Source organism: Crotalus tigris, unplaced genomic scaffold, assembly GCF_016545835.1.
Source record: "Crotalus tigris isolate CLP2741 ecotype Arizona unplaced genomic scaffold, ASM1654583v1 scf7180000020216.623372, whole genome shotgun sequence".
NCBI classification, from domain to species: domain Eukaryota; kingdom Metazoa; phylum Chordata; class Lepidosauria; order Squamata; family Viperidae; genus Crotalus; species Crotalus tigris.
Window position 1 is genome coordinate 175,866 of NW_024097909.1, and position 24,366 is coordinate 200,231.

General features: G+C 50.2%; 1 protein-coding gene across 6 annotated transcripts; it reads right to left on the bottom strand.

Moving 5' to 3' along the window:
• Nucleotides 1–5,566: 5,566 nt before the first annotated feature.
• LOC120318414 (H-2 class II histocompatibility antigen, E-S beta chain-like) lies at nucleotides 5,567–16,941 on the bottom strand. 6 transcript variants are annotated; one of them, XR_005559487.1, is made up of 7 exons: nucleotides 14,169–14,495; nucleotides 13,950–13,987; nucleotides 11,696–11,968; nucleotides 7,127–7,365; nucleotides 6,820–6,933; nucleotides 6,559–6,582; nucleotides 5,567–5,950 (listed from the first exon to the last, which is right to left on the bottom strand). XR_005559487.1 is itself a non-coding variant. In XM_039365967.1 (7 exons), the coding sequence occupies exons 1-7, from the start codon at nucleotides 14,429–14,431 to the stop codon at nucleotides 5,937–5,939; spliced, it is 1,008 nt and encodes a 335-aa protein (XP_039221901.1). In that variant the 5' UTR covers nucleotides 14,432–14,488; the 3' UTR covers nucleotides 5,567–5,936. The 6 variants fall into 6 exon arrangements, 5 of the variants coding, with proteins under 5 accessions (XP_039221901.1, XP_039221903.1, XP_039221904.1 ...); XM_039365967.1 differs by having other exon boundaries at nucleotides 7,084–7,365; nucleotides 14,169–14,488; XM_039365969.1 differs by lacking the exons at nucleotides 13,950–13,987; nucleotides 14,169–14,495 and adding an exon at nucleotides 16,765–16,941 and having other exon boundaries at nucleotides 7,084–7,365.
• Between the last annotated feature and the right edge of the window lie 7,425 nt (nucleotides 16,942–24,366).

Consider the following 24,366-nt stretch of genomic DNA (forward strand, 5'->3'; position numbering starts at 1 on the left):
AAAGTGGGTCCCAGATCCAGGCAGCGTCTGGGGGGGGGCCTCCATGGCTCGCCTGATCAAAGCAGAACTCCTGGACTCTTTTCGTGTTTCCCCAGGAAGATTTTGGTTTTCTCTGAGTTCCTCCTGCCCCCCCAGCCCTCCACACACCCCCACACAAACACACACAAACACACAGAGGAACTTTGTTTGTTTCCGCAACCCCCAACAGCTGGAGAAGTGCTGGAGTTTCGCTTCCCCCACCCCGGCCTGAAGCGCTGGGCTCCCCCGAAGCGGAACCGAGGAACTGGCCCTGATCCAGCAGGCAACAAGCCCCGATTCTTCCCCGGGGCAGCTCCGGGACTCTCACGCTCCGCCCCATGGCTGAGTCTCCCCCTCGGTCCTCTGCCCTCCCCCCCGGAAGAGGCTGAGGGGCCCCTCCCGACCCCCGAGGAGACCCCGGACAGCCCAGGGAAGAAACCGAGGGAGGGCTGGAGAAACGTCCCCCAAAGGACCCGAAGGCTCCGATTCTCGATTCTCCTCCTTCACACGTTACGGGGAGACTCGGCTCTGGGGGGGGGAGAGGTTGAAGGGGCTCTGATGCCGGGAAAGGTGGAAGGAAAGAGAGGAAAAGGAGCAGAAGCAGGGAGGGGGAGGGGCTCAGTTGCAGTGGGGGGAGGGGGATGCTGAGGGAGGACCTGGAGGAGTGGGGGGAGGGGCTCCCCAGAGAAAGTCCATCCATTGGGGGGGGGGGTTAAAGGTGGACACCAACTTGATGGCACAAACCATCTTTAGCCCATCTCGTTATAGAAGATCTCCCGTCTTTTCCCCACCAATTAAAGCGCTGGGGATGGAGATGACTTCACAGCAGTTCATTTCATGGCTGTTCAAAAACCCGACTCTTCGCCTAATATTTCTTCTTTTTAATTTTTTTATTGTTTTTAATGTTTTTTTTTTAATAATTTCATGTACATACCTGTTTTTAGCTTTGTGTATCCAACCCAGTCACTTGTTGTGAGATGGGTGGTTATATAAATTTGATAGCTAGATAATATAGAGGGGGCGGTAGAAAGATAGATAGAGATGATAGATAGATGACAGAAGAGATAGATGATAGAGATAGATAGATAGATAGATAAATAGATAGATAGATAGATAGATAGATAGATAGATAGATGATAAATAGATAGATAGATGAGAGAGAGAGAGAGAGAGAGAGAGAGAGAGATGGATAGATGAGAGAGAGATGGATAGATGAGAGAGAGATGAGAGACAGAGAAAGAGAGATAAATAGATATATAGACAGAGACAAGATAGAGAGAGAGATGTAGATAGACATAAAGAGATGAGAGAGATGAAGGGGTGGCAGGCAGAGAAAGAGGGAAAGAGGGAGAGAAGGAAAGGGAGAAGGGGATAGAGAGAGAGAGATGATACATAGATGAGAGAGAGATGAGAGAAAGAGGATAGACAGACAGAGATAGATAGATAGATATATAGACAGACAGACAGATAAGATAGAGAGGGAGAGATGTAGATAGACACAAAGAGATGAGAGAGATGAGAGGGAGAGAGAGAGAGAGAGAGAGAGAGATTCTGGGATTTCCAGACCGCTTCCTCCCAGGACTAGCCTGGACTGGCCTTGCAGAGTTGCTGAGATCAGCCCTGCAGAGGGAGGGATTTTCACCTGCTGACAGGGAGTCTTTCCTCTCCAGATCATCCGAAAAGCCCTTGTGGAAGAGAGAAAATAGCGTATCCGAGACAAGACTCAAATGAAGGAGCTGCTTCTTTTTTACCTGTCATATAATGTGTTTGATTTCATCTTCCAAAATACATTCTCCTTGTGGCACACCGATCAAAATGGGGGAAATAATCTAATTGGTTAATTCCCATTTTCAAAAGCACGCTTTCAAACCGGCGCAAACAATGGCAAGAACACTGGATTAAAAAAAAACCCATGTAAGGCAGAGTTAGGGGGGGTCTTATGGGGAACAGAAGGAGACCATTTTTCCTAGGCAGCAAAAGGGGGGAAAGAAAGGGAGCAAATGGATCAGACTCTAAGGCAGGATTTGGCCCGAAGGCTTTGAATTAAAGTGGTTGGGAGTCTCCTGGCCTTTCTCCACCTTTGATTTCAGTGCCCAGGGGAGGCGCCCAAATGGGAAACATCCAGAATCTGCTCTGCAAAAATGTAACAGAATAATAATACAGCTGGAAGGGACCTTGAAGGTCCTCTAGTCCAGCCCCCTGCCCGTGCAGGAGATCCTATACCACTTCAGACAAATGGCTATCCAGTCTCTTCTTCAAAGCCTCCAGTGATGAAGCAACCACAACTTCCTGAGGCAAGCAGTTCTACTGATTAATTGTTCTCACTGTTAGGAAATTACTCCTTCAATCCAGATCTTCCATCCATTGCTTCTCGTCCTGCCTTCAGGGGCTTTGGGGAATGGCTTGACTCCCTCTTCTTTGGGGCAGCCCCTCAAATATTGGAAGACTGCTATCCTGTCCCCCCTCGTCCTTCTCTTTGTTAAACTAGACTTACCCAATTCCAGCAACCGTTCTTCGTATGTTTTAGCCTCCAGTCCCCTGATCATCTTTGTTGCTCTTCTCTGCTCTCTTTCCAGAGTCTCAACTTGTTTTTTACATCCTGGCGACCAAAACTGGTTGCGATATTCCAAGTGTGGCCTTACCGAGGCCTTGCAAAGTGCTATTAAAACTTCAGGTGATCTTGATTCTGTCCCTCTGTTGAGGCAGCCTAGGACTCTTAGGGAGATTGGAGTCCAGTGGGGCTGACCCCCTAGTTCCCTTCTCTACTTTATGGGGGACAAAGTTGTCTGCTAGGTTCATCAGGAGCCTGCTGGATCTCCCACTAGGCCCAAAAAACTGTCTCCCAGTTGATGCCAGGGTGGTCAAAGTCCCCCATTGCTATTTTGCTCTGCTTTCTCCATGCCTTAGCTAACTGATTAAGAAAAATTTCATCTATTTCCTCTGTTGGGTTGGGGGGCTTTGTAGTACACACCAATGGTGATGTCGTTCTGTTTCCCCCTTTTTAACCCAAATGCTTTCAAGGAGATTTTTGTCTTTGTTCTGTAGCATTTCTGTAGTTATTTCTTATATATAGCGCAACTCCACCTTTTATTAAGTCTGTTTCTTTTCAACACTTTAAATGTTAAGATACTAAATTTAGTAGATGGAACAGTAAAGTGGACAATGGGCCGGGACACAGAGTTCTAGTTGATTGGTTGGAGAGTGCTGGCTCCTGCATGAGGTTATCTATGCAATGATTGGTTGCTGTGGGTGTAAAGGGGGCGTTTCCCACTTTTCCTCCACCCTTTTCTTCTGTGTGCTCCATCTGCTGATTGGTTTATCTCATGATGTTCCTGTGTTCCTGATTATCTTGTCTGCTGTGAATATAGATGCTAAATAGGTTTATGTAACACCACAGGTTTATGTCATTTGGACAGCTGCTGTGCAATATAAATGTTATACTTATGGATGTAAAACTAAAAGTTTGTGTCAGTGTCTCCCACTTCATTTGAATAGCTGCTGCGCAATTCCTCGACATTAAATCTCTTAAGTTGTGTCTTCCAGTTGTGGGTTTCATCCCACTAAATTTCGGTGATTGCCAGGTCAGACCTGCCTTTGGGTTTCAAGTTCTCCCTGGTTTATTCCTCGTACTTTGAGCATTGGTGTAGAGGCATCTGAGTCCCTTTTGACTGATCCTATTTGGTTTCCACATCCCCTCTTTTTGTGTCTGAGTTCTCCTTTTTCCTTTCCATTTGGTTGATTGCCCAGAGATTTGTGCTTGGAATTAACTTCTAAAAAATCTGTCTCTCTCCCCCTTCAGTTTCAGTTTAAGACTCTTCAGATAGGACAAGCCAGTTGGCTTCCGAAGATGACATTCTCAGTTCTTGTGAAGTGTAGCTCATCTCCTGCCAGAAGCCCCTCATGTGGGTATTGTAGACCATAGTCCAAGAATCCAAAGTTCTCTCAACAGAATCATCCTCTAAGCCAGGAGTTGACTTCAAAGGCTGTGCATATCCTCATTGGATGCTGATCTTTATTGGGAGTACAGAAGGGGACACCACCTGTGCTCCCATATCTTTGGCTTTAAATCTCTACCTGCTCATAATCTCTTGATATTGTTTCCAGGGACTTTGTGTATCATTCATCCCCACATGAAAGAGGAGAAAGGAATAATAAAATAATCTGTGGATTATTTTTAGTAAGCCTCTCACTCACATCTTCCTGGGAAACAGCTAACCACTAGTTTGACTGTCCATTCTGCAAAGTGCTGGTTCAGTTCCTCTGAGCAATAAATCCTCAATCACCAACACATGACTTTGTTTATCTTAAGGAAGTCTGGTCTCATTATTTTTTCTGCAATTGATACATTTGGTGTTGTCCCTTTTCCAGGTACCCACAGGTCCTCTTCCAAGGGAGGGGGTGTTATTGACAGAAGCCCAAGTCTTCTCTGTGTTTGAGACAGTTCCTCCACCAACCTATTCTTTATGTGCCCCAGATGAGGAGTGGGAGGAGAAAAATCAGCCCTTGGAGATCGATGCCAGGGGAATCCTGCAGAACCAGTCTGGATGGCTTCTGGAGGGGGCAAGGCTCAGTGGAAGAGCTATCTAGGGGCATCTAGGGGTGCTGGGGAGAAGGGAGGGGCCTTCCACTCAGAGTTGCCCCCTTGACCTTTCCTCTCTCCCGCAGAGCTGCTCTCCCTCCCTCCCCCCTGATGGCAAATGTCTCCTACACCAGGAATGGCTTCGGCTGGACTTTCTGCTCTGGCCCAAAGAGGCCCTGGGGAAGACACCCTTCCCAACACCCCCTGCCCAGGAGCCCTCAGACCAGGGAGATGGACATCAGTGCAACCTTCCCAGAGATCAAGGCCATTGGCCACAGGCCCACTCAGGGCCTTTTTTGTGGGGAGTCTCAGATGAGCTCCAGTTGGGGGCCACACGTGAGACTCGCACAGGACTCCCTCTGTTGGGGACCATCGGGTCAAGATGGGGTCCTCCACCCAGGACATGAAGCAGGAGGACTCTCAAACTGTGCAGGAGACACTGCTCTAGGGGTCTCATCTGCCCAGAGGGAGGGGGCTTCAGACCTGAAGGCAGGACAGGCTGTGGGGCGGCAGCAGTGATAAGTGGGAAGTCCTGGAAAAGGCCTTTGGTGTCTCAGGTGGAGGGAGGAAGGCGTTGGGTGCCAAAATGGGGCAGGACCCTCCAGTTGTGAAGGAGAAAAATGGCAGAAATGGCTGGGTGAGTGTAGGGGGAGTCTCGGGTGTCTCCCAATGGCTCCCCACAAGTGCTTGAAGGGGATCACGCCTTCTGGCATCCTGGTCCTCAAAAGGAGGCTTGAGGGGAAGCAGAGAAAGGGGGCCCCCAAGCAGGAGGGGAGTCCTGCCCCTTCCCCTCCCTGGATCTGCCCACCCTCCTCCCAAACCAGTTTTGACTTCGGACCTGAAGTAGCTGGGATGGTTGATCCAGAGGCAGGGGAGGTGTCAATCTGGGAAGGGGAAGGGGAGAAGCAACAACCCTCCTGCGGGGAACAGGGAGGAAAGAGGAGGAGGAAGAGGAAGGAGGAATTCCAGGATTTTTCCTACAATGTTTATTCTTTTATAGCAAAGCGAAGGGAAGGGATTCGGATGAAGAGTAATGAAGATGAAGCTGCTGTGGATTTAACGCCGGAAGAGATTTGGGTGTCTGGACTGACAGGCAGGTCCAGAGTCCCAGGGGTCAGTCTAGATGGTCTCCACCGCTCCCTCACAAGAAAGAGAGGCCTTCAAAGGAAAGCCAGAGGGGTCTCAGCAGGAAAAGCTCCAGGCTGCCATTCTCCTCCTCCCCCCAGTCTAAAATCTTGACCCTCCATTTTTCAGAGGTTGCAAAAAAGAGACAGAAATTCATCAGCTAATGGAAAAAAGCCCCTTCCTCTCCCAACAGGAAGCAGGAAGGACAGCAGGATTAATTCATGTGTGCTGTAGAAAAAAAGAGATGGGGAGAAAATTAGAAAATAAAGTGAAGCCAGTGTAAATAGCTTATTATTCCTCTCTTTCAGCCACCCCCCCAGACAGGCTCACATTGCAGGGGGGGTGGTTGATAGGTAGGAACAAAGTGAGGGAGTGCCCCCCCTTTTTTTCAAAGAGGAAAAGGATGCAAAGGACCAGAAATTCATCTCCAGAGGCTTATGGAATTCACCCCAATTGACTTAACTGGGGGGTTAATCAAGAAAGGAAGCCTCCCCCCCCAGACGTTTCATATGAACAAAGAAGATGGGGCCAGGATGGGGAGTGGTAGCAAAGCTGGGTGTCGCTTTGCCAGAAATTGTGTGAAATGTCACAAGGAGACTTCCCTTCTCCTTTGCAATTTCCCAAAACCTGGAATCTTCCTGGGCCAGATTTTAGTGTTTATGTGTGTGTGTTTGTTTTTGATTGCACTGTTTTCAGGTCTCTGTAATGAAAAGCTGCCCAAAATTTCAAATATTTGTGTTATCCACAGCTAGGACGTTTTGTTCGGGCACATTTTTCTTTTAAAGGATCAATTAATGAATATTAAAGAAACATCTATAACTTGGGGAGAAACTCACCTGCAGGAGGCTGGATGGGAATTGCTGGAATGAGAAAAAGACCCAATCAGGACCCTTCGTGGGATGGAGGACTCGGGGGGGGCTCCCTATCGATAGCCCATAATAGGTTGCAGGATGCTCACTTATACAATAGACCCTCAAAGAACAGAATTTCCCAAGCAAATCTCCAAGGGGGCCTCCTTGCCATCTGCTAAGCTTGCTGAGAGGCCTCCCCTGGATGGTCCCCTCCCCACAATCTCTTATCCAGCCCCCCAGACTCACCTTTCTTGCTCTTCAGGTACAGGGAGAGCCCCATGGCAAAGAAGATCACCCCGATCACGGCTGCCACGATCCCCGTCCAGAGTTTGCTCCTGGCAGAATTGGAGGATCGGGGCTCTGGGAATGGAGAAGGAGCCTCACTGAGTAGGAAGATCAGGGCCAGCTTCCTCCCCCCAGGAGGGTCCATCCCAGCTCCCCCCACAGGGAGGGTATCTCCCCCCTTCTCAGGGCAGGAGGGGGTCCCCAGACCAGAGGGGAGGGGCTCACCCCACTGGACGCTGATGGGGGCCTCCAGGCTGGCATGCTCCACCTGGCAGGTGTAGACGTCCCCCCGCTGGGGCTGGGTCTCCAGCATCACGTGGAGCTGGTAGGTCCAGTCTCCGTTCTGGAGCTCCTCCCCGAAGGCCACGCCCTCCTCCTCCGGCCGCCCGTTCTTCAGCCACCGGACCTCGATCTCCACGGGGTAGAAGCCCCTCACGATGCAGAGGAGGATGGTGTTAGGGGAAGTGGGATCCATCTTGGTGGGGGAGAGGGAGACGGTGGGCTTGGCTGGAGGGGAGGAGGAGGAGAAGAGACATGGGGGGAGACAGAGGAGGGGCCAGAACAGGAGACCATGTTGGTTAGTTCAGGCCAAGAGCCCTTTTCAGTTTTGAAAATAGTATTTGTTTTAAGTCATTTCCAAAGCAAATTGCAGCAAGAAATTAAATGGGATCCTGAAAGATGGAAAAACATAAATCGTTCCTGGTTGGGATCAGTTTCCATCATCAAATTGCACAAGTCCAACAGAAATAAATACTGGAAACGCCCCAAAACGGAAGGAATTTCCTGCCAGATGTGTGGGAGATCGAAAGAGACCCAGAAGACGGGGAAGACACACAGCATGTTTTGGAGAATTGCAGGGATCCCATTCAAAAGAAAACCACATTTTTAAAAAAATAGGTAGAATACCGGAACATTTATTTATTTATTAAATTTGTTTGCCACCATCTCATGATAAAATGACTCTAGGCAGCTTACAGCAGGGCTTTTCAACTGGTGGTATTTGTACCACCTGTGGTACATGAACACATGGCAGATGGTATGCTGCCCTGCCCAGCCAAGTGTAGTGGGGGAGCGAACGAGCCAGCAAAGGAAGGACTTACTGTGAGTGGAGCTGCAGAGTGGCTGGGGCGAGGCAAAGGCCCCAGGCTCATTTCCGGTTCACCCCCCTCCCCCATGAGAAAGGAGGAGGAGGGGGCGGAGACAGAAGAGGCTATAAAAGGAGGCAGTTTTGGCCAGGAGAAAGAGAGAGAGAGAAAAAAGCAGCCTTGGGAGGAGGTGGAGTCAGCTCTAGCTGCACAGAATGGAAAGAAGGAGTAGGGTGGGGGAGGGGAGAGGAGATCAAGCAGGCCGGCCACAAGTGGATCTACAACTTCTGTGGCAGCCACCTGTGCTGGCAGCAACCAAGAGGCAAGGAACGTAGGGAGGAGGAGTTGCTCTCCATGAGGAATGAAGAAAGGCAGCAATGAAGAAAGGCAGCAATGAAGAAAGGCAGCACTAGCTGGAGGTGAGGCAAGGAGGGAGATGGAGAGTGGAAGGATCCTTTTGTGCTTTTGTGACTTTGAAGTTCTGGGATTTGTGCATTGGAGATTTTGTGTTCTTAAGGAGTGTTTGGCAATTTCTATTTGGCTGATGGCTGATGTCTCATGTTAGCTTCTACTGCTCTGCTATTCTTAGGTGTAAGATTTGCTGCAAGGGATTTTGAAGTATTTTTCTCCTGAATGGATTTTGCCTGTACTTACAAATGGAGACATTTGGGGAGGCTGCCTTAGCCAGCAGCCATACTTACTACATGTTTTTTCTTCCTTAAGTACCAACTGCACTCCTTAACTTTCCTTTTTAGCCAGTAGCTAATTCTTAAAGGGGAATGCGCCTTTTTAAGCTAGTTCCCTCAATGGCTTGTCTTTTCCGTCTCTGGCGGCTTTTCCTTGTTCAATGAATATATGGAAGAAGGGAAATTGGGGGGGTCAAATTCGTCCTTCAGAAGGAGATGGGAATGAGAAAGAGGGAGGGAGGGAGGGAGGGAGGGAAGGAAGTCTCACCTTAGCACTTGGCCACCAGCAGCCCTGCCAATGACTTTGCTTGTCAAAAGGTTGCAGAAGGGGATCACATGACCCTGGGACACTGTGACCATCATAAATATGAATCCGTTGCCAAGCATCCAAATATAAATCACATGACCCTGGGCATGCTGCAATGGTCATAAGTGTGAAAAATGGTCATAAATCATTTCAGTGCAATTGCAACTTTGAACACGGGTTTTTTGGTCATCAAGTTTTTGACACCTTGCTAGGTGGTACTCGAATCTTGCCATATATCCTAAAAGTGGTACAATCAGTCATCAATAGGTTTAAAAGACCTGGCTTACAACATTAGATCATTAAAATCCTAAGAGATAAATATTTCTATTGCAATCAAAATGGAATTCCCAGTCGAGATAAAATTACAGTTAAAAGATAGGGAGGAAAAGGAGGTGTGGGGGGAGGGGGGATTGCCTCTGAATTCAACAACTACCTCCAGTGATTTTGAGCCAGATTTCGCCTAATCTGTACTTGAACCTTTGGTTTTTTCTGCCCAGGTTCCCCCTCCCCCAACCTCTCCCTGCAGCTTCCGGCCTCCCTCCCAGCCCCATTTCCCCTGGGGAGGGAGGTGGGGAGGGGTCCCACCCTCCTGCCTGGGTGGGGGGGCAGGGAGGGGTCTAGGACAACTCAGCCAACTCAACGTGGCACAAAAGTTACACAATAAGGAAGAAATGGAGAAAGAGAATCAGGAAAGGAAGGAGGCCGAGGGAGGAGGAAAATGAAATGTGAAGGACAAAAATTTAAAAAACATTTTTAAAATTATTTTAAATAATTAAATAAAATTGTTGAATTGTCCTGCAGTGAATTGCCCCATTCCGGACAGGGAGGGGGGAAAGGATCTGGGGGGGATCTTGGGGAAAGGGAAGGTGAGGGCAGTTGATGGCTGAGGAGATCAGGCAGATCCCAGGATCACAGAAGAGCCTTAGAAGGGATCCCTCTTGATCTCTTCCTTCAGCAAATGGCACAACTCTTGGGTGGATTAATGGGGGGGTGGGCTGAGTGAGCCCCCCCAAGAGGGTCCTTCTTAGATCCACTCCAGATCAGAGAAATTTTGCTAGCAATGTTTCTCTCCGTTGAGGGATTCTCTGATGAACAGCTCATTATATAAAGTTTAAGAACATGCAATTTTTAAAGGTTTGGTTATTTGTAATTTAGTCCTGGGATCTGGTCGGGATTTTTTTATGAACAGTTAATTATCCTCCTAGGTTTGCAGGGAAGAATTTTGGAGTAAAAATGAATTCCAGACTGAATATGCGGAGAACAAAATCTGGGTCGGTTCCCCTTAAATATTCCATAATTTCCGGAAGGAGCAGATACCCAGCATCTCCCTGTAAAATGCCTTTTTCTCTTGGGATTTGGTGGTTTTTCTCTCGTGGAAGAAAGATCTTATTTAATTCTTTGGTAGCATGTTATTTTGGGAGACCCTGACAAAAACAAATGGCAACAACCGCAGATGAAACACTTGTTTTGCACAATGAAACCTTATCGGTTGATAGAAATAAATAATAATAATATAAACAAATAAAACTAGAACAACAAATGTAGGCAATTTGCCAGGAATCTGGAACAGGGAACTAAACAATCTGAGGCTTCAGGACTGAATGAAGGCCCGAAATTCAGTTTTAATGTTTGTGGGGGTTTTTTGAATCTTTGCCCCCAAATGAGGAACTTTCCCAGATACGAAGAGGGAAGCGATTTGGCTGCAGGTGAAGCTGAGTCTGTGACCAAAAAGGGGATTTCAGGGGGGGCTTTTCTCCCAGACCCCCAACATTGGATGAACAACTGACTCTGAATAAAGGATAAAAAGAACTGAAAGAAGGACAGGGCACAGCAGACGAAAGAGCCTTCCCTGATTCCCTTTTCCAGATCTTTGGAAGTTCACTTTTTATCCGGAAATCCCAAAGGCCCCAGAGGTGAAGGGAGCCCCTCCCCCACTCCTGGCCTTCCGGAAAGGGGGGAAATGGGGGCTCTGGGGTTTTGGGGGGGCACAGAGGGGGAGGCAGCCATGGGGCCGGTCAGCCTCCTGAAGCCCCCCCCCCTTTTCATGAATGTTTATCACTGGATTTTAATCATTCCTGCCTTTTAAATCTGAAATTCTATAGATGATTTTGGTGGTTTGATATTTTATGTGTACACCATGCAAAGTCCCTCTGTGGGGGAGATGGAGAGAGAAGGTTTCAAAAGTTGATAAGTAAATCAATAAAGAAATGTTGATTTATTAATATAAAATATTATATTGAAATATTATATAGCATACAGATTATCTTGAAATATATCTATATAGTGGGCAAGAGAGAGATCTTGCTGGATTCCAGCCCCCCAAAGAAAAATATAATATTTGGTATAATTTTCTGGAAAGAAGTTTTTCTGGGCAGGGGAAACTTTGGACCTTGGGAAGAGAAGGAAGATCGTGGGGCCAATGGGAAGGAGAGGAATCTATTTCTACCCTTTGGCATGTTTCATTGTCATCACTGTAGAATTTCAAACTTTTTAAAGATAATTTATTTTTTAACCTTATTTTTTATACATTTTTATTTAGGGGTGATGTTATATCGTGCACCATCCAGATGAAGGGATTAGGACTATCAATAAATAGCAATAAATATGAATAAATACCAATGAATAAATTCCATAGATCGGAGAGCACAGAATAAAAAAGGGGCAAATCTTTCTCCGGGAGAGTCCAAAGAAACAAAAGGAAAACGGGGGGGGGGTCCCTGCTTTTCCACCCCCCGTGGAACTCCCCCTCCCCCACTCACCTCTCCGGCCAACCACGGAATCGCTCTGGAGAGCCTCGTAGTTGTGTCGGCAGAAGCGATCCACGGAGGCCTTCTCGTACTGCAGGTAGGTCTTATCGCTGTTCCACTTGTCCACATCGGGCTGCCCCAACGGAGTGACGGCCACGTATTTCCCGCGGTCGCTGTCGAAGCGGGAGATCTCCTGCCGGTCGTAGAACTGCCGCTCCAGGTGTCGCACCCGCTGCGTCCCGTTGGAGAAATGGCACTCGGTCTTCCACTGGGCCAGGAAATGGGCTGCGGGGGGGGGGTGGAGCAGAAAGAAGAGAGCCCTCAGGAGGGACTCCAGGGCCCATGGTTCCCAGCAGGGGCGGAGCGACGGGAAGGCGGAGGGGCGGGAGACCTGCCGCGAGGGACTGCCGGAAGGCGCCCCCTGGAGGAGGGATGGGGAACCGTCGGTCCCATCGGGATTCCCCCTTGGTGGGGGTCTGGAGGGGGGAGGAAAATGAGGGAGGGGGAAAGAGGGACCCCCCTCCATCTCCCGAGGGTGGAAAAAGGCAGGCAGAAGTTCAGCCGGTCCAGCCCTCCGTCCCTCTGCAGGGAACGCTGGATTCCCCCCCCCCCCAAAGCAGCAGGAAATATGGGGGGAGGGAAGAGACCCCCCCCTCTGGGCTGGAGGGGAAATAATATCCAAGCTTCTCTCTCCCTCTTCCTTTTGGGAGGAGAAGGGGTGGGGGGGGCCACAATAAGGATACCCACACCCATGCTCCTGGGCTCTCTCCCCCTTCAACCCCCACCTTCCCTTTTCCCCTTCCCCCCATTTTCAGCCCCACAAGCTGCCTTTGGGTACTTTTCGAGGCCTCTTTTCTGTCCCCCTCCCCCCTGCAGCCCCCCAAGACCACCTGAAAGAGAAGGGCTCCAGCCCCCTCACTAAAGGGGGAGTTTGGAGGAGCAACTCAGACCCCCCCCAATATCCCTCCCAATAGAGGCGGAGAAGGCGAGAGAGGGGAAGATTTTCAGTCTTGGGGGCTGCAGCTTTAGAGGGGTGTCCAGGGGGGGTTGTGGACTTCCTTTTTTGCCCCCTCCCATGAATCTGAACCACCGTCCCCCTTTCTCTATGTGCCTGGAGGGGTGGACTAGATGCCCCTTTAAGCTCCCTTAAGGCGCCCCATGAAGAGTCCAGGCTGGGTCTGCGGAGATTTCCGAAAGGCTGAGGGGAGCCGCGGGGGGAAGCAGGGGGGGCTCTCCAGAGACCCTCCCTCCCCCTGGTCTCGCTTGGCCCAAAGGGGCTTTTCCAAAAGGCAGCTGGACTTTCCTGGGTTTTCCCTTGAAGACGTTTCGCTTCTCATCCCAGAAGCTTCTTCAGTTCTGACCGAAGGTGGAGGGTGGAAGGACGGATATTCCTTGCGGTCATTTGGTCATTTTGAAAGTCGGTCCCTGGTTCTCTGAGGGGCCTTGAGGACCCCCAGGGGTTTATCTGGGCCCTCAGGGTCCCCTGAATTGGGGGGGCAAAGGGGTGGGGAGCCTTCCTGGGGCTGCTGAAAGGACCCCGTTGTAGGCAGGAGATAGGGGGTCCTTTCCCTCCCCCCACTCTTTTGAGGGGGACTGCTCAAGTTTGACCTAGATGGCTTGGGGGTCTGGAGATCTTGGGGAGAAAAGAACCCACAAATTCCCTAGTTACCCCCAAATTTTCTTTCCCATCAACTTCACCCCTACTGGCTGACTTTGCGTGATTTGTGGGTTCAGCCCTATTTTCTGTCACCCTGGAGCCCCCCAAGACCATCTCAAAGGGAGGGTCTCCAGCCCCCCTCACTAAAGGGATAGAGTAGAGAATTTAGGGGAGCAATTCAGACCCCCCCAATATCCTTCTCCCTCAGTTCCCCCCTCCCCTCCAGGTCCCGATTCAGCAATGGGGAATATGGGGTGGGGGATTCTGGGTCTCCTCCCGCAAGAAGGAATCCAAGCTCAACTCTCCCCTCCCCTTAAAAAAATGGAGATTCAGAAGAAAAACTGAGGTTGCAAAAACACTTTTGCCAAAAAAAACCCTCTTTTTCTTATACTCTTTGCTGGCCTTTGTGGATTCAGGTCTGAAAATGCCTCAGTTTCCCTCTTTCACTTTCGCTTTCTGTCTTCTTCCTCTTTCAGTGCAAGAAACTTCGGGGCTCAGGCGCTAATTCGGGGTGCGCGAGGTCCCCCTCCCACCCAGCCACGGGGGGCAGAGAGGGAGTCCAGCTGCCTCTTATCCCATCTCGGCTGCCTTCTCACGACCCTCGCCCACCTCGGCCATAATTAGGGAACGGGGGCTCCATCTTCGTCCTGCGGGGGAAAATGCGGCGAGGGAGACCACGCGGAGATCGAGGCACCTGCAGTCTCCCGCCTCTCTTGCCCTCGACCCCTTTTCCCATTTCTGGGGTCGCAGCCCCTTCCCCCCCCTTCCCCAGGGACACTAACGGCCCCTCCCAGCCCCTCTCCTCCCCCCTCCGAGCCCCCTCCTTACCAGGCGTCTCCTCCCCCCCTTCGCTTCCGGGGATCCGGGCCAGCGCCCCCGCCAGCAACAGAAGAGGGACCCCAACGGAGCCCATGGACGCCGCCCCACCAGCGCCCCCAGAGAGCGGGGAGAGAGACGCGGAGGCTCCCAGCCCCACAGGCGGAATTGGGGGGGTCTGGTTTGGGGAGAGGAAGCGGTTCCTCGGACTTCGTAATTGGGAGGGCCCAGAAAAGCGGAAGGACCAATGGGAATTCTCCCTTCTTCATCGTCATTGGTCTCCGGGCAGAGCCTCCCTTGAGTTCATCCACAGGAGGAGATAGTGCGAAGCCGAGAGAGAAGCGGAGAAAGTTGAAGGGAGAGAAGCGGAGAAAGTTGGAGGGGGGGGGATCCCTTCAGTCTGGGTGGGGGGGCTGCATTTTAGGGAGGTGTTTGATGCCAGCTCCGGAGAGGAGAGGAAGCGGCACTCGCACGTCCCCTGGGACAGGAAATGGGCTGCGGGGAGGAGGAGGAGGAGGAGGAGGAGGAGGAGGAGGAGGAGGAGGAGGAAGGGGATCAGGAGGGATTCCAGGGCCCATGGTCCCCAGCCTCCCCTCGAGGAGGGACACAGGCTTGTCAGAGGAGGGGAGGGAAACCTGCCGCGAGAGGCTACCGGAAGGCGCCCCCTGGAGGAGGGATGGGGAACCGTCGGTCCCAGCGGGATTCCCCCTTGGTGGGGGTCGGGAGGGGGGAGGAAAATGAGGGAGGGGAGGAGCTTAGTGAGGGATCCCCCCATCTTCCCAGGGTAGAAAAAGGCAGGCAGAAGTTCAGCTGGTCCAGCACTTGGTCTAAGTGTCTGCAAGGAATTTTAGATCCCGGTGGGGCCTCTTTCCCCCCCAAACTGGCAGGAAATAAGGGGGGAGGAAGAGACCCCCCCTGCGCTGGAAGGAAAGGAATATCCAAGCTTCTCTCTCCCTCTTCCTTTTGGGAGCAGAAGGGAAGGGGGGGGTCACAATCAGGATACCCACACCCATGCTCCTGGGCTATCCCCGCCCTTCAAGCCCCCCCTTCCCTTTTTCTCTTCCCCCCTCGCCCCCATCTTCAGCCCCACTAGCAACTTTTGGATGATTTTCGACGCCTTTTGCCACTCCCCCGACCAAATAGACCCCCCTGCAGCCCCCCCAGATTGTCTCAAAGGGAGGGGCTCTTAGGGGAGCAATTCAGACGCCCCCAATATCCTCCTCCCTCAGTTCCCCCCTCCCCTCCAAGTCCGGATTCAGCAATGGGGAATATGGGGTGGGGGTTCCGGGTCTCCTCCCCAATTCAGAGTCTCCCCCAAGAAGGAATCCAGCTCAACTCTTCCCTTCCTCTTAAAAAAATGGAGATTCAGAAGAAAAACTGAGGTTGCAAAAACACTTTTGCCAAAAAAAATCTCTTTTTCTTATACTTTTGGTGGCTTCTCTGGATTCAACTCTGAAAATGCCTCAGTTTCCCTCTTTCGCTTTCGCTTCCCGTCTCCTTCCTCGTTCAGTGCAAGAAACTTTGGGGGTCAGGCGCTAATTCGGGGTGCGCAAGGTCCCCCTCCCACCCAGCCACGGGGGGGGGCGAGAGAGGAGCCCAGCTGCCTCTTAACCCACCTTGGTTCCCTTCCCGAGACCCCTCTCCGTCCTCCTGAGGGAGGGGGAGGAGACCACGCGGAGATCGAGGCTCCTGTAGGCTCCCGTCTCTCTTGCCCTCCACCCCCTTTCTCCCTACTGGGGTCCCAGCCCCTCTCCTCCCCCTCTGAGCCCCCTCCTTACCGGGGGCCTCCTTTCCCCCTTCGCTTCCGGGGATCCGGTCCAGCACCCCCGCCAGCAGCAGCAGCATCAGGGGGAGCCCAGCGGAGCCCATGGACGCCGCCCCACAAGCGCCCCCCAAAAGAGGGGAGAGAGACACGGAGGCTCCCCGCCCCAGAGGCGGAATAGATGGGTCTGGAGTGGGGGGAGGGGGCGTTTTCCTCGAATTTCGGACGTGGGAGGGCCCAGGAAAGCGGAGGCACCAATGGGAGCCTCAGCGTCTCCCCAAGAAGGAATCCAGCTCAACTCTCCCCTCCCCTTAAAAAAATGGAGATTCAGAAGAAAAACTGAGGGTGCAAAAACACTTTTGCCAAAAAAAACCCTTTTTTTTCTTATACTCTTTGCTGGCCTTTGTGGATTCAGCTCTGAAAATGCCTCAGTTTCCCTCTTTCACTTTCCCTTTCCGTCTCCTTCCTCTTTCGGTGCAAGAAACTTTGGGGCTCGCGCTAATTCGGGGTCCGCACGGTCCCCCTCCTACCCAGCCACGGGGGGAGGGGCGATAGAGGGGCCCGGCTGCCTCTTATCCCACCTGGGCTGCCTTCCCGCGACCCCCGCCCCACCTCGGCCACAAAGAGGGAAGAGGGGAGGGGGCTCCCTCTCCGTCCTGCGGGGAAAATGAGGCGAGGCGGGGGCGGAGACCACGCGGAGATCGACGCTCCCGCAGTCTTCCGTCTCTCTTGCCCTCGACCCCTTTCCCCACTTCTGGGGTCCCAGCCCCTTTCTTCCCCCCACCCTCAGGGGCTCTGACGGCCCCTCCCAGCCCCTCTCCTCCCCCCGCCCAGCCCCCTCCTTACCGGGGGTCTCCTTCCCCCCTTCGCTTCCGGGGATCCGGGCCAGCGCCCCCACCAGCAGCAGCAACAGAAGAGGGACCCCAACAGAGCCCATGGATGCCGTCCCACAAGCGCCCCAGAGAGAGAAGAGACGGAGACGCGGAGGCTCCCAGCCCCAGAGGCGGAATCGGGGGGTCTGGATTGGGGGGGGGGGAGGCGTTTCCCTCGAACTTCGTACCTGGGAGGGCCCAGGAAAGCCGAGGGACCAATGGGATTTCTCCCTTCTGCAGCGTCATCGGTCTCCGGGCAGAGCCTCCCTTGACTTCGCCCGATGGAGGAGATAGTTCGGCGCAGTGAGAAGCGGAGAAAGTTGGGGGGGGGGAGGAACAATCCCTTCAGTCGGGGTGGGAGGGGCTGCATTTTAGGGGGGCGTTTCAGGCCAGCTCCGGAGGGGAGGGAGGACTTCCTTTTGCGCCCCCCCTCGTGATTCTCAACCAGAACCTCCTTTTCTCTGGGTGTCTGGAGGGGTGGATTAGATGCCCTTTCGGTTCCCAGAGGGAGCCTAGAGCAAAGTGGAGCCAGAGCTTGAGGGCTCCTCCTGGGCTCGCCCGGCTCAGTTTGGGGGCAAGAAGCCCCCCCCTCACAGGTCTGGACCATGTGGGGGGAACTGCGCGCGCGCGCACACACACACACACACACACACACACACACACACACACACAGACTCCGAAACTCCTCAGGCAACCGATACCAGCTGTTATATCAGAACCCCATCCTGCCCAAATCCTGGAGCACCGGGGAAGAACAGAGGATTGGAAAAGGGCTGAGGTGGTTCCCATCTTCAAGAAAGGGAGAGAAAAAAAACAGACCCAGGAAACTGCAGACCAATCAGTTTAACCTCAATATCTGGGAAGATCCTAGAAAAGATAATCAAAAAACAGATCTGCGAACAACTAGAAGCAAACAAAGTCATAACCGGTAGCCAGCACGGGTGTGTGGAAAACCAATCATGCGAGGCCAATCTTATTTCATTCTTTGATAAAGTGACTAAATCAGTAGACCAGCGAAATGCAGTGGACGTAGCATGCCTAGATTTCATTAAGGCTTTTGACAAAGTAGACCACAACCTACTCCTTAGTAAATTAGGAAAAGGTGGGATAAACAACATCACCACCAGATGGATCTGTAGCTGGCTGACAAGCCGTACTAACGAGTAGTCCCCAATGGCACCACATCCACATGGAGAGAAGTAAGCAGTGGGGTACCACAAGGCTCCGTCTATTCCAGTGATGGCGAACCATTTAAACACTGAGTGCCCAAACTGCAACCCAAAACCCGCTTATCCTTCATTGGGTGCCTGGTGGGCGTGGCCCATTGGGTCGGTGTGGCCCATCGGGTGGGCGTGGCTGTGGTGGTAACGGCAGACTGGGTGGGACCAAAAAGTTCAATCGATCAATTCCAACTTTGCAAGATCTTTTTTTTTCCCACGTGAGAAGTTGAAATTGATAGATTGATTGAACCTTTTTTTTTTTTTTTGCAGACGGCGGTGGAGGCCTAAAGCGGAAATGTTTTATGAAACTTAGCTGAAGGCCTAGGACTGGGGCGACAGCTCTGAGTGCCGCCTCTGGCACCCGTGCCATAGGTTTGCCACCACTGGTCTATTCTGTTCTGTTCTATTATTTATTTATTTATTTATTTATTTATTTATTTATTTATTTATTTATTTATGAGACTTATATACCGCTTTAACTGCGAGCACTCTCTAAGCGGTGTACACCAGTAAGCAAAGTATATATATATTTACATTGACCCCAACAATCTGGGTCCTCATTTTACCTACCCCGGAAGGATGGAAGGCTGAGTCAACCTTGAGCCGGTGAGATTTGAACCGCTGACCTGCTGAGCACAGTCAGCTAAAGTGGCCTGCAGTACTGCACCCTAACTGCTGCGCCACCTCTTCTATTCTATTCCGTTCCATTCCATTCCATTCCATTCCATTCTATATTCTATTTTGTTCTATTCTAACTTTAAAAATATTGGCTATAGCTTGCAATGTATCATTCTTCCGCTGCAAATGTATCCACCCAAGGAGAATATTCTGGGCTGCTTGCCAGCAGTTGTGTATTCGAAGCGTAGCCTGTGACAAGCTGTAACTGACCTAACCTGATAGATAAAGAAAACATGTATTCAAACGAAAAAAAGGAATCTTTTAGCCTGTTAGACTGAGAAAGTGCCTTAGTTATAAAGGGGGGGGTGGGATTTAGTAGCGTGTATGCCTTTTTTTCCTCTGTCTCGCTGTGCGTGTGACAAGAAATTGAGATATCGGGCTCTTCTTTGATTAAACAATAAAGCTGTATTCGGGCTGTGACCAGGGCGGTTGGTGCTTTCATTGTTCTTCTATGCCTTTTGTTGGAATATTCATGAACAGGAAGAGTCATGTGGTAACTCAGTCAGCCAATGCGAAGAAAGTGCTACTGAGTCCGTGCAAAAAGAGTATTGAGTTAGGAGCTGGATTTCCAGTCTCAAGGTTTTGTCTCTGGTCTGTCTCTGTAAGAAGCCTTCATTAAGCTATGTTGCTGTAAAGAAGAATGGTATTGTAAATATTTTTATATAAATATAAAGTTATTTGAATCAGCTAAATGCAGTCAACTGTGAAAGCTTCTGATTTATTTTTCACCAATAGAGAAATTAAAATTCTCTAACAGGTTATGGGCCCAGAGTTTACTAAGGACTGCATTGTAATTTAAAGCTGGAAGAAATTGCCTATGTTTAGAAAGTATAAGAACAAGGCAGAATTAGCAGAATGGCTGCAATGGAATTTAAGGAAAGCTGTGTGCCTCGTTTGGGCCAGAAGAATTACATTGTGTGGGCTGCTAAAATGGAATGTTTGCTCAAAACAAAAGAGCTGTGGTATATTGTAGAAAATCCACCACAAGTGTTTGCAGCAGTTGATCAGAAAAGCCATGATCGAGCAATGGCTTATCTCATCTTGAATTTAGATGATGAACAATTTCTAAATATTGCAAATTTAAAGACTGCAAAGGAGATTTGGTTGAAGTTGAGAGTTGTGCATGTGAATGTTTCTGCATGCAATATAGTGCAATTGTCAAGAAAACTTTACAGGGCCTGTTTGCAACCAGATGAATCTGTGGAACAGCATTCAAATAAAATGCAAAGTTTATTTTTGGACTTAGAACAATGTGGGATTAAATTCCCTGAGTCCCAGAAGGTTTTGTTGAACAGTTTAGATAAAACTGTTTAACAGTTTAGATAAAACCTGGGACACAGTTTCTGCAATATTTGAGTGCAAAGAAGAACAAGATTTAAATTTTGAAGCTTTAAAGGCATGTTTGCTTAATGAAGAAGAAAAACACCATTTTAGAAGCAGCCACGAGGAGGAGAAATTCCTGAGGAGGGGGTCCAGACTGCAAGTCTCCAGAGGAGAAGAAACAAGCAGATCGGACCCGGACCAAATTGCAACAAAAGAGAGATTTTGCAAGCAGAGAGCTTTTCAAGGAAAGAATTGCTATATTTGTGGAGTGAAGACACATTTGCAAAGGAACTGTTTGCAGAGGAACTGTTTGCAGCAAAGGACATTTGTGCAACCAAAAAGGACTGCTTTGCAAAAGGAACATTTTGGTGTTCAAAAGTTTGCTATAGCAACAATAGAGACAAGTGGCTAATAGATAGTGGGGCAAGTCGAACAATTGTTAATGACTCTGAATTATTTTGCAGGTTTGTTCCAGTAGCACAAGAAGCTGTGGCTTTGGCAAATGGCCAGAAAGCAAAAGTCATTGGAAGAGGCGATGTAAAAATTCCATATTTGGAATCAAAGTTTACCAATGTGCTTTGTGTACCTGAGATGGAACATAATTTGTTAAGTGTGTCTAATTTAGACAAACAAGGTTTTGAGGTCATTTTTGTAAATGGGAAGTGTCTCATCAAAAGGAATGGGAATATTTGTGCAGAAGGCATAAAGGAAGATAATCTATATGTATTGCAGGGACAAAAGGTTCAATGTTCCCATATATTTAAGAATGTTGCAGAGCATGATTCATGTGTTCATCTTCTACATAGAAGACTTGGCCATGCAAGCTTTAAAGTTTTGCAGCAAATGCAAGATTTTGCAGAAGGGCTAAATTTGAAGGGATGCAAAACATATTTGGACTGTGCAGTATGCAAAGCATCGAAGTCAAAGGCATTCCCAGTTAGTAAATGTAGCACGAGACAAACAAAAAGAGTTCTAGAGCTGGTTCATGCAGATCTGGTGGGACCTATGCAAGCCAGTTTGGGAGGAGCAAAATATGCACTGGTAATTGTTGATGATTATAGCAGGTATTCGTTTTGCTATTTGCTTAGAGCAAAGACAGAGGTGCTACAACAATTCAAGCAGTGGGTAAGTTTTGTAGAGAGAAGATACAGACAATGTGTGTCAGTTGCAAACTGACAGAGGTACTGAATTTATGTCAACTAAATTCCAACAATGGTTGGGGCAGTTGGGGATAAGACACAGATGTACAAATCCTTACACAGCAGCAGAGAATGGTGTAGCTGAAAGAAGGAATGGTGTTTTGCAAACAATGAAAGATTCATTATTGGAGGATTCTGGTTTGAGCAGGTCATATTGGGGAGAAGCCATATTGACTGCAAATTATATAGTTAACAGGCTGTGGAGTTCCTCCATTAATAATACTCCATATGCCATTCTATATGGGAGAAAGCCATCACTGGCACATTTGAGAATTTTTGGAAGTACTGCATGGGTACATATTCCAAAAGCAATTAGTAGAAAGGGACAGCAAAAGGCAAGAAATTTGTGGGCTATGAGCCAGGGTCAAAAGGATATCGCTTTAGCGATGGAAGTAAAAGAATTGTAATTTCAAGGTCTGCTAATTTTGCAGAACAAAATTGGGACAGAATTAATGCAAATTCTGGGTATGTCTCACTTAATGACGGTGATCTGTTTAGTGACAATAACTCATCTAATGATTAAAAAAATGATGATTGAAGATGTCCATGTTCAGGGAGGAGAGGCTGAACAAGGCATGAAGCCAGAAAGACTTGAGACTCAGGAGCAGTTAATACCAAGTAGGTCAGAGCGATGTAACAAAGGAATTCCACCTGACAGGTATTCTGCCAGCAAGGTAAAGGTTTGCAATGTGTGGTATGAGCCAAGAAGTTATAAAGAGGTGTTGGCATTACCAAAAGCTGAACAAGAAAAATGGAAGGAGGCCATGGATAAAGAGATGAAATCCATGGGAGACCATGAAGTATTTAAATCAGTGACTTTGCCACAGGGAACCAAAGCTGTGGGTTGTAAGTGGGTATATAAGAAAAAGTTATTGCCAAATAATGATATATAGTATAAGGCCAGGTTAGTGGCACAAGGTTTTTCACGATTGAAGAATGTATTAAGTTAATAGGTCTGATGTCTCTTCCTGTCATGAAGGGAGGAGTGTTGGAATATTCATGAACAGGAAGAGTCATGTGGTAACTCAGTCAGCCAATGAGAAGAAAGGGCTACTGAGTCTGTGCAAAAAGAGTATTGAGTTAGGAGCTGGATTTCCAGTCACAAGCTTTGTCTCTGGTCTGTCTCTATAAGAAGTCTTTGTTAAGCTATGTTGCTGTAAAGAAGAATGGTATTGTAAATATTTTTATATGAATATAAAGTTATTTGAATCAGCTAAATGCAGTCAACTGTGAAAGCTTCTGATTTATTTTTTCACCAATAGAGAAATTAAAATTCTCTAACACCTTTTATGATTAATTTGATCAGGAGCATTTTAGCCTAAAAATAGTCGATATGTTGGCTAAGGCGTTTGAGTTTTTTAATAAAGTGGTAGCAGACCAGCGAAATGCTGTGGACGTGGTAGACTTAGACTTCAGTAAGACCTTTGACAAGGTAGACCACAAAACCATTCCATTCCATGTTCTGTTCCGTTTCATTCCATTCCCTATTCTGTCTGTTCCGTTCCATTTCGGTCCGTTCCCTATAAACTGACCCCAGGGACTCTGGGCCTGCCTGTCAGTCCACAAGCCCAAATCTCTTCCGGCTTTGAACCCACAGCAGCTTCATCTCCACTCCTCTTCCTCTGAATCCCTTCCCTTCCCTGTAAAAGAATAAAATTTAAATTGTAGAAAACCCTGGCGTTCATCCTCTTTCCTGCCCCCCCCCCCATCAGAGAGTCCTCCTTTTTCCCCTCCCCCTCCCCGGATTGAGGCCTCCCCTGCCTCCATATTGACCAACCGGGCTAATTTAGATCCGAAGCCAGAAGCGGTTCGGGAGGAGGGTGGGCAGATCCCAGGGAGGGGAAGGGGCAGGACCCCCCCTCCTCCTCAATCTCTCCAAGCCCTGGCAGATGGAGGGGACCCCTGGGAGACCCCCTATTCCTGCTTCCCCCGGAGAGCTTCTTCCGTAGCTGGGAAGCTGCTGGAGCTGGAGGTTCTCCTGGCTTCATCCGGGCCTCTTTCTCCAGGATCGGAGCCCGTTTGAACCCCTCACAAGCCAGGGAGGCTCCTGCCCCATTCGCACCCATTGCCCCCTCCCTCCCTCTTCGGGGCCCTGATCCCCTCAGCTCCCCCCTTCCAATCTCCCCCCCCCTCATCTACTCCTCCCCCAAACAAAAGGTGCCAGGGCCGGGGAGGGAGGGCGGAGAGCAGGGCGTCCTCCCTGGGGATGGGGGGGGAGACGTCCCTCCCTGGATCGCCTTCGCTGTGTCTGCCGGTGGGTGAAGTCACAAAGGACTCTGCCTGGAGACCGATGACGCTGCAGGAGGGAGACTTCCCATTGGTTCCTCTCCGTCAGGGCATTTCCAGTTCTGAAGTCCGAGGAAAACGCCTCCCCCGTCCCCACTCCAGTTCCCCCCCCCTCCGATTCCACCTCTGGGGCTGGGGGCGTCCTTGGGCTCTGCTGGGGTCTCCCTGCCAGCCGTTGGGGAAGGGGCTCTGGCCCAGATCCTTGGAAGAGAAGGGGGGATACTCCGGTGAGGAGGGGTTGGGCGGGCGGAGGGGAAGGTCTGGGAGGGACCCTCAGTGCTTCTGGGGGAGGGGGGAAAGAAAGGGGCTTGGACCCCAGACGTGACTTTGGGAAAGGGGTCGAGGGCAAGAGAGCCTCCCTCCCGCCCCACATCCCCCCCAGGAGGACGGAGAGAGAGAGAGAGAGAGACCCCTCCCTTTGCAGGTTGGGGCCGAGGTGGGGAGGGGCCCACGGGAAGGCAGCCGAAGATCTAGTTTTACATAGTCTGAGTATCCTAAGGATTCTCTCTGGCAGCTGTGGGGTCCCAGGACCCCCTCCCTCCACTCTGGGCAGGGATCCCAATGGAAGCTCCCCTCTCCAAGACAGCTGCCTGGCCTCCAGTGACACCCCGCCCCCTGCAGGGGAGCCCACCAGCTCTTGGGCCGCCCTGAGGCTGCTCTCCCCCAGCACATCGTTCCAAAGTGGGGGGGTCGCCCTTTCTTGTCTCCCCCTAGCTGGGAAAATCGTTCCCCTGGGATACGGAGCGTTCCCCCCCTCCTCCTCCTTCACCCCAGAGCGAGGCTGCGAGAGGTTCCCCTCCCGGGGAGGGGCCATGAAAGCCCCCCTCCCTTGTGATCCACAACAGCCATTCTTGAACCAAAACTGACCTT